This window comes from Dreissena polymorpha, chromosome 11 (assembly GCF_020536995.1).
Source record: "Dreissena polymorpha isolate Duluth1 chromosome 11, UMN_Dpol_1.0, whole genome shotgun sequence".
Classification (NCBI taxonomy): domain Eukaryota; kingdom Metazoa; phylum Mollusca; class Bivalvia; order Myida; family Dreissenidae; genus Dreissena; species Dreissena polymorpha.
Window position 1 is genome coordinate 77362479 of NC_068365.1, and position 13802 is coordinate 77376280.

The 13802-nt window shown below is 32.4% G+C and overlaps 1 protein-coding gene across 1 annotated transcript in view; it reads left to right on the plus strand.

The window, feature by feature from the left end:
* Nucleotides 1-8652: 8652 nt before the first annotated feature.
* LOC127849953 (uncharacterized) overlaps nucleotides 8653-13802 on the plus strand; it is a 28448-nt gene continuing 23298 nt past the window's right edge. The window contains exons 1-7 of the mRNA XM_052382693.1: nucleotides 8653-8723; nucleotides 8855-8982; nucleotides 9429-9486; nucleotides 9716-9790; nucleotides 11288-11446; nucleotides 11584-11846; nucleotides 13132-13258. Coding sequence (XP_052238653.1) covers nucleotides 8857-8982; nucleotides 9429-9486; nucleotides 9716-9790; nucleotides 11288-11446; nucleotides 11584-11846; nucleotides 13132-13258 — 808 coding nt within the window. The 5' untranslated portion in view covers nucleotides 8653-8723; nucleotides 8855-8856. The remainder of the gene's footprint in view (nucleotides 8724-8854; nucleotides 8983-9428; nucleotides 9487-9715; nucleotides 9791-11287; nucleotides 11447-11583; nucleotides 11847-13131; nucleotides 13259-13802) is intronic.

Here is a 13802-nt window from a genome sequence, read left to right on the forward strand (position 1 = left end):
ATAACAAATACATACATGATGTCACGTTTTTAACATTTTGTTTAACATTGTGCTATGTTTATATATAGGTTTACAATACATAAAAACTACATTTATATTTATATATTACTTAATGACAAGTTATAACATTTAATTAAATGCCTTACAAGATGAGATATAACAAGTATTGGTACAGTATTACAGTGTTTAGGGGGAAAACCAAATGTATACTACAAAGCAGTATTCAAAATGTATTTCTTGCTTTTAACGCATATTTTACATATTTTGCTAACATTAATAGCTCATTTGTGTTATTACCATTTATTAATTGGTGGAATTTATACACAGATGGTTTATATGGTAGTAAAATGGTTTTATATATTTCTTTCTGATAGTGATATATTTAGTACATTTACATACAAAGTGGCACTCATCTTCTAAATCTGATTCGTTACATAATAGGCAATACTGTTCGTTTCTTGGGGTGTTTTGAGTAGCATATCTACCAGTCTGTATTCTACAATTAACACGAATGCATAAGTGAAATAAAATCTGGATATGTATATATCAGTCATACTTTAAAGAATTGGCGATACTAATTTATTTTCGATGCAATTGCTTTTTTTTAAAACGAGATACAAATTGAGTACTCGGAAAGGAAAGCTTGATTAAACCTACGATAAAATAAATATACTACTCTTTTTACTCACTGTATTGCTGTCAAAGCTATTTGGCCAGCTTCAATGCTATTTTGAAATTGTCAACTATCATTCTTATTCTACCGTATTGTAATATAGTAGTTATAACAACAACAGCGACAAAACCAACAACGCCATTAATAACTTTTACAACCAGTACTACTATTCAAACATCAACAACACCTACTTCGACGCCAGCATCACCTCACCAACAACTACAACTTCATCACCCACAACAACAGTTAATACTACATCAGTATATACAACAGCTTCTAACACGACGCCAGCACCACCTGCACCATCGCCAACTTTACCCACATCACCAGTGCAAACAACAACAATAACCCAAACAACATCAACTATCACTTGTACGAAAATATATTCTACGAAAAAAATTTGCGTTATTGCGACCATGTATTTACGAAACAGAAAATGTCTAGGCATACAAATACGATTTGACACGAGTTTTCATTTCATTCCACAGTCTATTCCACTAGTTAAAGAATTTCGTAAATTTCGAGTCTTTTGCGAGCTAACTAACACATCACATAAGCGAGTTGTATATATAATGGTTCAAAATGATAACTATCAAATCTTTTTATCAAATGTTTTTTTATTAACAGAGAAAATTAATAAAGTCGTAAAGGACATGATAAAACCGGAAAGGTGATTATCTTGCGTTGATTTGTCATTTCAACAAAACATGTAACGCAATAGGTAATTCCAAAGAAGTAACCAATGGACGCGATTAAACAGCTTTATTACAAACGTAAATTAAATTAAAATGAATCGTTATATTACAAAGTAAACAATATGTTATATGCGATCATTCATTTCATTATCAGATTTGGATAAAATATTGATAGTCAACCGAAACAAACGATTTTTATGCGCTTTAAGTAATTCTTATATTAATGAAATTGGAGATTCTTCCTGTAAAAATATATCCATGACGTCAAAATAATACGTCATATCACAGTCAAATAGTGTAAATTATCGATATTTGTTATGCTTTTTTTAATTCTTGTAAAATTAAATTGTTGCACAGTGAAAGCTTTGATATACATTTAAACAGGCTTTATTGACAGAAAAAAAATAATGGATACAAAAATCGTCCGAGTCTGACGGCCGAATTAGTTCACACTTTACAAATCACTCCATTAAACGTATTGATGAATTGCGATTAAAAAAAACGTTAATATTTATAGTGTATCGTTTTATAATTTAAATAACGTATAATGTGGTAACTTTTAGTTTGATTAATTACAATTAAAAGGTATTAATAAGTCTAATTAAGGTTCGTACACGCCAGCCTTATATATTTTAAGAATTTACTTTTGTTTATGAATATCACCGGCCATTCATCATAATTCAACAGCGTTCAGCTAAAATTTGAAATCTGGTATTCGTAAAAAACATGAATAGTATTCAATTTAACACATAGAACTTTATGTTTTGTTTTTCGCAGAAAGTCTTATGGAACTGAGAAAAGTATCCTATTATATTGATATATCGCTCTATTTTCAAAGAATGGCGACATAAAAACTGTCAAACTATTTATATCGATCTATAACCAATATCCTCAGGCCACACAATGCTGATCTCTTTACATAAATGTGTAAAAATGATAGTGTTTTCATGATCGTGTGGCGTGGGGTTATTCTTGTGGCAAGTTATATATCGGCACAAAGCATTGCACAGTAACACGTTTATGTTTCAGATGCAACAACTACTGCTAACACTTCACAAGCAAGAACATCTATAAGTTTACCAACAACTACTTCAACTTCCGCAACTACTACAGAACCATTATATGCACAAACATCACGTAAGTCAGAATATATCTATACTAGTAGAATTATACATGTATATCAAATCTATAAAATGAACTAAAGCTTCATAACAACCTTATTATAAATCAAACCATTGATAGAGTGAGAAGACTTTTGGCGACAAAAACATTTATTGCTAATAAAAACAATGCATATCTGTTCATATTTAATTGAGCATACGTGTGTATAAAGTCTCCTATCTGAAATATTCATATGCAATGTCACAATCGTAATTATACATCACTTTTCTAAAAATAACTTCATAACCTGGTAGTTATGACGTTGATTGGTATATTTGCCGATGCAATTTTGTAAATAAAAAAATACATAGCGCGTGATTAATTCGATATAATTTACAATTGACAATCTCGCGATTATTTGTATTAGACATGGAATTTTAATATTTATTTCTTTAAGTTATTGAATATTCAAATGGAAATACAATGTAGATCAAATCAAGTAAACGCGAGTAAATGTTAAGTGTTAACTACTAAAAGGTTTTGCTCGATAAATGTGAATTTAAATTTAAAAAAAATGTAGTAATTAGTTAAAGTACTCTGTCGAAATAGCATACTATCTTTTTAAACAGCAATCAGCGGGATCTACTTGTTCAAAACGTTTACCATGGTTAATTTTCAAACTCACATAAATTAAAAAAAATGCTTAGTAAATGTATCGCATCTGTATAGAAAACTTTATACCGGTAAAGAAAAATAACATTTTCTCCAAAATTCAATCATAGTTAATATAATCAAAGGTAACACATTTGAACAACTGGGCCCGCGCTGTTACAGCAGCTCCTCTTATGATCGATTGAATTAGTCTATTTGAATTATCAATATCTACTCCGATTAGTTCTTACTTTCCCCATAGAAGCCTTTTGATGGCCTTAACATAACCGACAATCGCTTTATCGGACATCAGGCGGGCATGAGTTTTGTATTCCTGTCATTTTTCAACTTGTGAAATGGTTTCGAGATAGCGTCCAGAAATGCATTGACATCCTTGATAATTTCATTTTCATTACCATGGCTGGATTTGTGTAAGGTGATTCTCTTCACAGGAAAATGTCACGTGTGTTGCGGGACACCACTGATCTGCGAATAGCTGTACGTGTTGGTGGAATGTCCAGAAGACAAACAGTTCTGCATCAACGAACTAATCAACACAGAAGATGCCTCCAGAACAGTAAATAGAAGATGAATATTTGATGATGTATATGTTATATAAATAATTTGTTCAAAATGTTGTGTACAAGGCAAGTATACTGTCATTATTCAAACCCCTGTTAATTAATATTTTTTTTATGTTTTTGCAATACTATGTTTATTCTATAATTTTATTTGCAAATGCAATTTATAAACGAGCAATTAAATAAAATGTTAATGTCAATGACCGTTGAGCAGAAAATGGAAACACATTCATATCTTATTTAAGTATTTGTGTTTTCTTATTTTCTGTAAATATTGGAGTTCTTAAGACTTGGTAATTTATTCTTTGATTTCAATATTACAGATCAGATAATCCCGTGGATCGTTTGAATTGATTTCATAAATTGTACAAAATATAAGATATATATATTTCAAATAGATGTGGTACCCAAGATGAATGCCTCAACGGATGGTACCAAACTTATTCTGATAACGACACGTGTACCGATTTTAGGGAAAAGCTGGTGTACACAGAGGATTTCTACTCTGAATATTGTTGTAACGAGGACTGTTGCAACAAATTGGTGAATTCGCAAAACGTTGATCCATTGATCAGTTATTGTTAGACATCTAAAAAAATAAAAATTTCTAATGTTAAACATTTTTATGTAAGTAGTATTTAACGGGAATGAAATCAATTAATTTTAACAATGGCTTTGAAGGGCTTGTTCACAGTTTGGCAACAATGACCGTTAAAATAGGCATATATCTAAAAATATACTGAATTATAAAACAAGCGAAATTCGACTCCAGAAAGAGAAGTATACTCAAACATGTAAGGAAATCCATTGTTTAAAAGTGGTACAAAATAAAGCGTTTACAACGCTTTTCATCGAACACTCGTAAAATACGTTAACAAATAGCATAGATCTTATAATCAGCTGTAAAGCACAAATTCATTTATGGTGCAGCGGTAACGCGTTAGCTTTTTCTTCAAGAGGTCCTGAATTTGAAACACATTTAAGGCATTTTTTTGTATTTACTCGCTTATATAATTATTTAAAACTATTCAAAACAGTATTTTTTTGTTTGCAATTAGACTTTTCAGAAATACACGTTTACTGAATTTAAAGTTTTTTTCAAGGACAAGTACTTCAGAAGAACTTCGTGAAGAACATTTCCTTCCATAATTAAAAGTGACATGTTTTCAGATTGTTTTAAATTATGAATATACGCGTTTATAATTTTGTCAATTAAAGGATTTGTTGAACATTTGTAATTTGCAAACATCTCATGCGCACATATTAATCAAGCATCGCGAATAATAAACACAATCTACAAGAAACACATACAAGATGAATGTTCAAAGAATTTTCAAAAATAATAATAAATCTGACACCAATAACTAAAACTGTATTAGTCAGTTATATCAATCAATACATGTAGACGTATTTAAATTTCCAGTTTAAGCGTGTTTTCTTTTTTTTAAAGTCTGACCGTATTCTTATGCGCAGATATCTACCATTTTTAAAGCGTTGTCAGTGGTCCAGCTTTGCAAAAATAAAGTTTTATTTCCTGTTAAATAAATACATGATATGTTAAAGTATGTCAAATCATTCCTTTGTCTCTTACAAAAGAAAAGACTATTCCTTGGGCAAAACTTTAAATGTTGTTGTAGGGTTTAGTCATTTCATTTTCTAATAAATCTAGATATGTTAACATAACTTTACGTTTTTCAAATCCAAGTTTTAATACTTGACATCCTAAAAAAATGAACTGTCAGAATGGTAAGGTTGAATAGTCAAATTTTCCAATCATTTATTATGACATGAACTCGGAAGTTAAGATTTACAAGTTCCAATATCGGCCCATCTTTAATATAATTCGAAGTATTTTAACAATTATATTTCTATATTTGACAAATAACACAATAGGAATGTTTATATGACACAGATGCCTCCGTTGAATGTCATTCGGCCTATATAGAAGTGCTGTGATACATGCATTGTATGAACAAAACATAGAGTATCCCAGTATCAAACAATTAGTCAAAATAATGAAGAAGGTAAATACACACCATTAATACAAACTTATTGTAAACTTAATCTTTAAACATGCGACACAAATGATGAATGCGATTAGTAATATTGACGAGTTTGAAATGTTTTTTATATCAATTTGTATCATGTTTTCAAAAAAAAGTAATAACATCGTACATACTCGCTTTAACTGAGCGGCCCGGTGAAGATTTTCACGATCGTCATACAAGAATGCCTACTTTTGTCAATCAGCATCTTTCTGCAGCTCTGCGGCGCGGCTATTTTTCTGGATAATTATTGAGTATCATCTGGTGCATGATCACACCTTAATAGTTTTGGAGAATAAAGGGATATTGATATAGTCTGTATTATCATTATCGTATAGGAACGCGCTGTCTTTCTATGTGAAGAACTGTAAGGGAATTGTCAATCAACATATAACCTCTTATTTCACAAATTGTATAGCTTTCAAAGACAACACATGTGTAACTGAATTTGAAGCAAAAGCCGTTTGTATTACCCCATTAAGTACTTATCTAGACATAATAATACATCTTTGAAAGCTCATCTCTGTGTGAAACGAGCGACGACGGAAAAATATTTTCATTAGTAAGGTGGATGGGCTTTGTAATCCAATTATATAAGTGTCCTTTCGAAACAGGGGCTGGTCGAAACTCAAAACCGTTGTTTTGAAAATACGGTACATTTATTGTATAGCTTCGCCACATACATAGTCGAGTGTTGTAAAAATACAATTGCCGTCTTTCGGATTGGGATCAATCATGGTTAAGATAATTATAGTGTATTTGTTCTGAAAGGTTTCACAATCTCGATCAAATTTATGCATAAAACCAGACCTACGTAATCTATTTGAACTTAATGACCTTAACACTTTTTAGAAAATATCAACTGGTATCTGCAATTGTGGCAAAGAGCTGCTTTCAGAGAGTTCGTTTAACACTCACTCATTAGATGACACAGTGTCAAGTAGAAGCACTTCACAGTTCTCTTGCCTGTTTCAACCAGTTGATCAATATAAACGTCGAATCTTTGTAAAAATCTTGATACTTAGATCCAGGTGTATAACAATTGTATTTGATCATACAGTGCAATGATTGGTTAATAAAAACAGTAGTATTCTGCACACTATCGATGTTTCAACAATAGTTCGTGTGTTTTATGAAAAAATAAAGAGTTTCTTCACTGATGCCATTTACACGTAATTATTGCCAGATTTGGACTACTAATGATATCAATATTCCGTCACTGTGTTTTCTTTCAATATTGCTAGAAACACTCAACAGCTAATACTAATCTGTTAAGGTCCTTAACGCCTGTTCTGTATTATGATGACAGAACAAAATCATCTTACAGGCGCCGCCATTAAATTTCTCAAAATACCGCCATTTCTGCTGGCATTGTAGGAAATATGAGTTATTACTAAATTTTGAAATGACCCCACTTTTACCCCGAAAACCTTTATGTTACAAAAGCACAACGTCAGTACTTTTAAGGACAAACATATGTTTTGTAGTTTTTCTCATAGTATACTTATTGATACATTTACGCAAAGAAAACAGATCATGAATTAACGTTATTTTTGCCCATGAACGTGGTTTAAACTGTGAACTTTTACTGGTAGTGACACGGGCCTACTATCGCAAGGCTTGTTTGTCGCATAAGGTAACAGTAACGCTTAAACACTCGAAGCGATCGTAAATTCCGGATATTGCGAAATGGTCACTTTACCTACTACAGCAAAGCTTCTTTGTCGCATAAGGAAACATTAACGCTTAGACACTCGAAGCGATCTTAAATAAAAGTTATTGCGTAATTGTCACTATACATACTACAGCAAAGCTTCTTTTCTTGCATAAGGTAACTGTTACGCTTAGACTCTCGAAGCGATCGTAAATTCAGGATATTGCGTAATCGTCACTTAACCTTCTACGCAAAGCTTCTTTGTCGCATAAGATAACAGCAACGTTTAGCAACTCGAAGCGATCGTAAATTCAGTTTATTGCGTATTTGTTACTTAAACCAATACAGCAAAGCTTCTTTGTCGCATAAGGTAACTGTTACGGTTAGAAATTCGAAGATATCGTTAATTCAGGTTATTGCGTAATTGTCACCTCACCGAAAATCTCCACATCGTGCTTTTAGTAATCTCTTATTTGAATAATTCGCCAATGTGAATAATTTGTATGTCCTTTTTATTTTTGAAGATGTTCCATCTAGTATATTTTCTATATTGTGTAACTACAAGAAAAAATACAAATAATGATATTTTGTTGGACCGATGATAGCTTAGAAATATTACAACTCAAATAATCACAGAACAGTTTTTTTTTTTTCAGGACGTGCATGTTAATACGTATTATCCCATACGGCAATGCACGTCGCTGAACATCAACGCACATAAGGATTCGGATATGTCTATTTGATTCCTACTCCGATGCCTGTTATGGTCTCGTAATTTTTTTATCAACATAAACCGGCAAGTCGTCAGACCGTTTTATAGCACACATAGTGTCTCTCTAGGTGTCTTGCTGTTGTCTAACATTTGTTTGGGCCACATGTGTTGGGCGCGTTGCCAAGTGGCTACGACTCAACTCCACCACTACCATCCTGTGAAACAATTCAATAAGGGACTTCCACAATATAATTTACGTGGGTAAACCAGCGTGTAAAAGTAAAATGCACGCCAAATGTGTTCAACTATTAAACAAAATGACACATAATATTTTCACAAATCGTGACCGAGACTGGAAGACGTGTGTCGTATTCTCAAACGCTTACATCATCTAATGACGGTTTTGTCAACGCATATCAGTTTGAGTAAACTAACTAACCTGATTATTTTTCATTCAATTATAAAGGGACTCTGTTTAAACGAGCGGACAACAAGTTTTTGAGGATCCAAGATAACAGCAGAAGAATTTCACGATTTGTCGTTGACCTGGACATAAGGTCTTTTTAGTTAGATTTTTAGTTCTATTGCTCTTCTGTTCCTCTCTATTTTCAGTATGTAAACATTTAAGGAAACTTGTTACTGTAATCGATGTTATTGTGTGTTGTTTTCTAATCTCACTTCAACAAATATTATAACTAGCGCTATTATAATATCATATTCTTCAGACTATATTGCATTTCAGCGATGATTGCCTGCAATGTTATAGGACTTTTGATTCTTCTTACGCACGTATACGACACCGCTGAGTATCTTTCAAAACCTCGAAATGTCTCTTCACCTCAGTACAAGACGAAAGACGAAAGATCGAAGGTAATAAGTTATACTTAGACCAATATTTGTCTTTAAAGCGATAACAACTTAATCAGCTTTAATAAATACGGCAAATATGAGCCGCGTTCTGAGAAAACTGGGCATAATGCATGTGCGTAAAGTGTCATTCCAGATTAGCCTGTGCAGTCCGCACAGGCTCATCAGGGACGACACTTTCCGCCTAAACTTGATTTTCGGCAAGGAGGGACTTCCTTGAAACTAAAAATACCATTAAAGCGAAAAGTGTCGTCCCTGATTAGCCTGTGCGGACTGCACAGGCTAATCTGGGACGACACTTTACGCACATGCATTAAGCCCAATTTTCTCAGAACAAGACACAATTATGGTCGGAATATGTGTTACTTTGAATAATTGTTTATGCTCTGTTATTTTTTTGAACGCACTTGTGTGCAAAATGTTAAATATGACGATATTTCATGTTGTAGGATTACAACATCCAACTAAAAGGATCGGATTGTTCTGAGATCAGAGTGACTTATTCAGGTTGTATTTGTAATTTGGACAATATATTTTCAAAGGAAAATTTAAAATATTATTTCTGCCATTTAACAGACACTTGAGTTTAACTTAAGACATAATAATTTAAATATTTAAATACTACTAATATATTGATTACATAAAATTCACTATCAATTATTAAAAGTTTATTGCGACAATTCAAATAGCAGGTTACTCATTTGATGTATTCGAATATTGCCTGTATCGCACAAAGGTCACAAAAAGATACACGTCAACGATGATTTAACCATTCTACCAACCATTAGTAGGACAGACCGGTTTCTCCTTGGTAAGTTAAGTGAATTTTCTTTGTTTTACCGGATCTATTTTTAGATATCTTTCCCCATTGTTATCCCCAATTTTACCAAGGGCGACTACTCTGCATTGAATGTTTATAAGAACACACGGATTAACTTCCTTTGAACATACATGTAATAACATTTCGGGGCGCCCAACGGGATATTATATTGTCCGGAATGGAAAAAGCACAAACATAATAATTTGTAAGCATAATAGCAAATTTGTTGGATTTGGTAAAATATCGATTTTTATTCACTCGCGATCATAGAAAAATATAAATCCAACAAATATCCTCTATATATACTACTCTCTCCATTTTGTTACATGCATTTACTTTCTTATAAGTGCATATTTTAATTTACATAATTGTGGTTCACATATGTTGTATTGTATCAATGTTTTAAAGTGAGTATGAACGATTTTGTCAAATATTTATGAATTTATATAAAATGTGTAAAAAACTTATTATGCATATATTTCAATATAAATTAAGATAAAAGTTAAGAAGAACTTGTGTAAAAAAAAAAGAAACATATATTTAATTCTGAAATCGAAAATGTCTGAACATTCGAATTCGCCAGCATGTATATCATGCATGTGCGATGTGAATCTAAATTTAGTTTTACGGATCATTTTAATTTCCTGCAACGATATCTATTCATACGACACACGAACACTAACACCGATCCTAATAAAAAGACGAATGCTTCGGTTATTGTAGGAAAATATGTACGAAATATCTTCGTCACAATCGGCTCGGGGCGATACTTTGTATTTTCTGCATTTGATGAAGTTCGACTTCAAAGTTTAATTTTTCTTGCCTATTTTATGTTATTGTAACATATTTTTATCAATATATTACAATTTTACACATATAAAAATCATATAATCTCACTTTAATGATGCATTGAAACTATAATATTGAACTGTCTCAGGTCTATAAATACTGTGTTAAATACCATTTAAGGGATATGTTGAACTATTAGCAAATGTATATAATTTTAAACAAAGTAAGTGTACACAGATAATATTTAAACAAGCGAAATCACGCAATGACTACGAAACATATAACACTATAAGCGTGCGTCTACTGACATTTAATCGAAAGGGATTAAATAATCAATTTAATCGAAATAATTATTGTGCTTCTAACAAAGCGTTCAAATACACCAAAATTTCTCAATCTGAATTGCTCAGTGGTAGTACGTTCAATTTATATATCAATAAGCCCCTTATAGATTCCGATTGAATTAATAAGGAGTGTTATTGTATTCTTTGTATATTCCAAATATGCGTGTGTTTATGACCACAAAAATGACATTGTACAAACAAACAATCTACGAACAGGTTGTTATACGTATGTACCTTCGAAAAGCATATGCCTCACTTTTTTTTAAACATATAAATGCTTTTGAAACTAATTTGTCATATCAGGATATTAGGACATTAGGCACAAATGTAAAATAAATGCTCATACGTATATCAGACAGCATTCCCAACGTTGGCTGTGACTTCGAGTTGAACTCGATGTGTTCATGGCGCAATGTGCAAAATCACGATGACTTTGACTGGGTTCTGTATCAATCGTCAACACCCACGGACGACACTGGTCCCGACACGGATCATACTCTGAGAAACGAGTCTGGTAAGGATCTTCTCATTTTTTTCATTTTACTAATATTTCAGTACTTATCAGTCATCTGTAATGAAAATAAACTGAGCGCACAATAAATGTTGTCGTTCATGCATAAATAAAGTTTTGTTTTCTGTCTTATCTTTTAGGAAAATACATTTTCACAGAATCCAGCGCGCCACGAGCTGTTTTTGATTTTGCATGGATCCAAAGTCCTCAAGTGGATGCGGTCGGTGCAGTCCACTGTTTCCAGTTTTGGTATCACATGTTTGGAACATCAATCGGGACATTACGAGTTTACCAAGGATTTCCCGACATCTTGCCAGGACGATTGGTGTGGTCTCTGTCTGGTGAACAAGGTGCCAAGTGGTTTCATGGACAGGTGCCTTTGGAGTCGAATCAGCCTTATACTGTAAGACACTTGTTTATTATTATGAATATCGAGCACATGTTTATGCAAGTTGACTTGAAAATGATACCTGAGTTGAATATTAAAGTGATATTATGGGCATCTAACAGTATATGCTACGTTTATAGGTGTATATTGCAACCCTTGTTTATTTTTGTGTTTCCACTTCATATACACTTGTATTTGTTAATGCAGCATACTATAACAATATCCCGGACATAGAAAAATAATGCATTTGAATATCAACCGTACTTTCGTTTTCACAACTGACAACAGAAATGATTCGATGAACGATGTTAGTCTGAATGTAGTTTTCATGCAGATTCGTTCATACGACACAAAGACACAACTTTGTTTTACGGATCATTTCGGCTTAGAGGACTGGGTGAGTCATGTAAAATATCGAATAATATATATATTTTCTATAAACAACAGATAGCAAGATGAGTTGTAGATAATTGGTCAGTTACCACATTATAACTAACTCTTTTTACCTGTTAATTCTTTTCTGCTCAATTCATCAGTGAAAAATGCTCATAATATCACTTTAAATAGTAAATACATTTAAGAATGTTCTGTCGACTCATTTATGTGATTTTTCTTTGAGCTAAACTATATTTTCGTAAATAATCGTAGATCGTTTAAACAAACAGACATTATGTGTAATTATATATGATGTTGTTTATCGTTTGATCAGAATTGCTTGACAGATTGTTAAGTATTTTAAAATAAACCGTACTTTTAAGCAGTACTTTAACATTGCTATTAAAGGGATCTTTTCACGCTTTGGTAAATTGACAAAATTGAAAAAAGTTGTTTCAGATTCGCAAATTTTCGTTTTAGTTATGATATTTGTGAGGAAACAGTAATACTGAACATTTACCATGGTCTAATATAGCCATTATATGCATCTTTTGACGATTTTAAAACCTAAAAATTATAAAGCGTTGCAACGCGAAACGATTGAATAATTTGGAGAGTTCTGTTTTTGTCGTTAAATTTTGTGAAACTACGAAGATTGCTTATATGAGGTATAAAATACGTCAAATGAGTGTACTCGGCGGAATAGCTCAGTAGGCTAAAGCGTTTTTACTTCAGGACTCTGGCAGGACTCCAGGGGTCACTGGTTCGAAACCTGGTCCGGGCAATGTTCTTTTCCTTTTTTTAATTTTATTCTTGATTTTTTACTGGAGCTTTTACAATCCAATGTTTACATTTATCGATATAAAGCATTTAATGAATAAGTTAAAAAATGCCAAAATCTGTGAAAAGGCACGTTTAATTATAGGTATTATTCGAAGGGGTGATTGGAAAAGGCTACACTGGAGATATCGCTGTGGATGACGTCAGTTTGTCACTTGGGTACTGCGACCCGCGGCCTGCTGCTGCCTCCAGGAATGACTTGGAGAACACAAGTATTTGATCACGACATGTTGACATAAAACTAGTATTTCTATGATCGTTATAATAACCACTATAGCAACAGCAAGAGAAGTAAACAATTTAATAATGCGATGTAAAATTGCACGCACACTTTAAAAAAATGTTCAACCTTGAGATGGATTTCAAATATAACGTGTTGCTGTTTTACAGAAAAAAACGCACTTTAACTTAAGGAAGCAACTGTTTTGTTCGTAAAAATATAATATTGTAAAACATAGTGTAACAAATAAAAGTAAACATTATTGGTATATTTTAGAACTACTTTTAGTTATTGAGAAAAATTCTTGTAATGAGCTCCCTTATTTCTGTTCATTTCTGTTTGTCACATTTACAAACGCCTCTTATGAGAAATTGGATGAGAGTCGGTCATTTTATTTACGCTTCTTTGTCAGAAATACAAAATGTGACAAAATAGGTCTTGACGATTGAATATTGATCTATCCCTAATAACATATAATACAAAAGGCAACCGTCACACAAACTTTCAATACACATACATATACACTTTGAAAACTA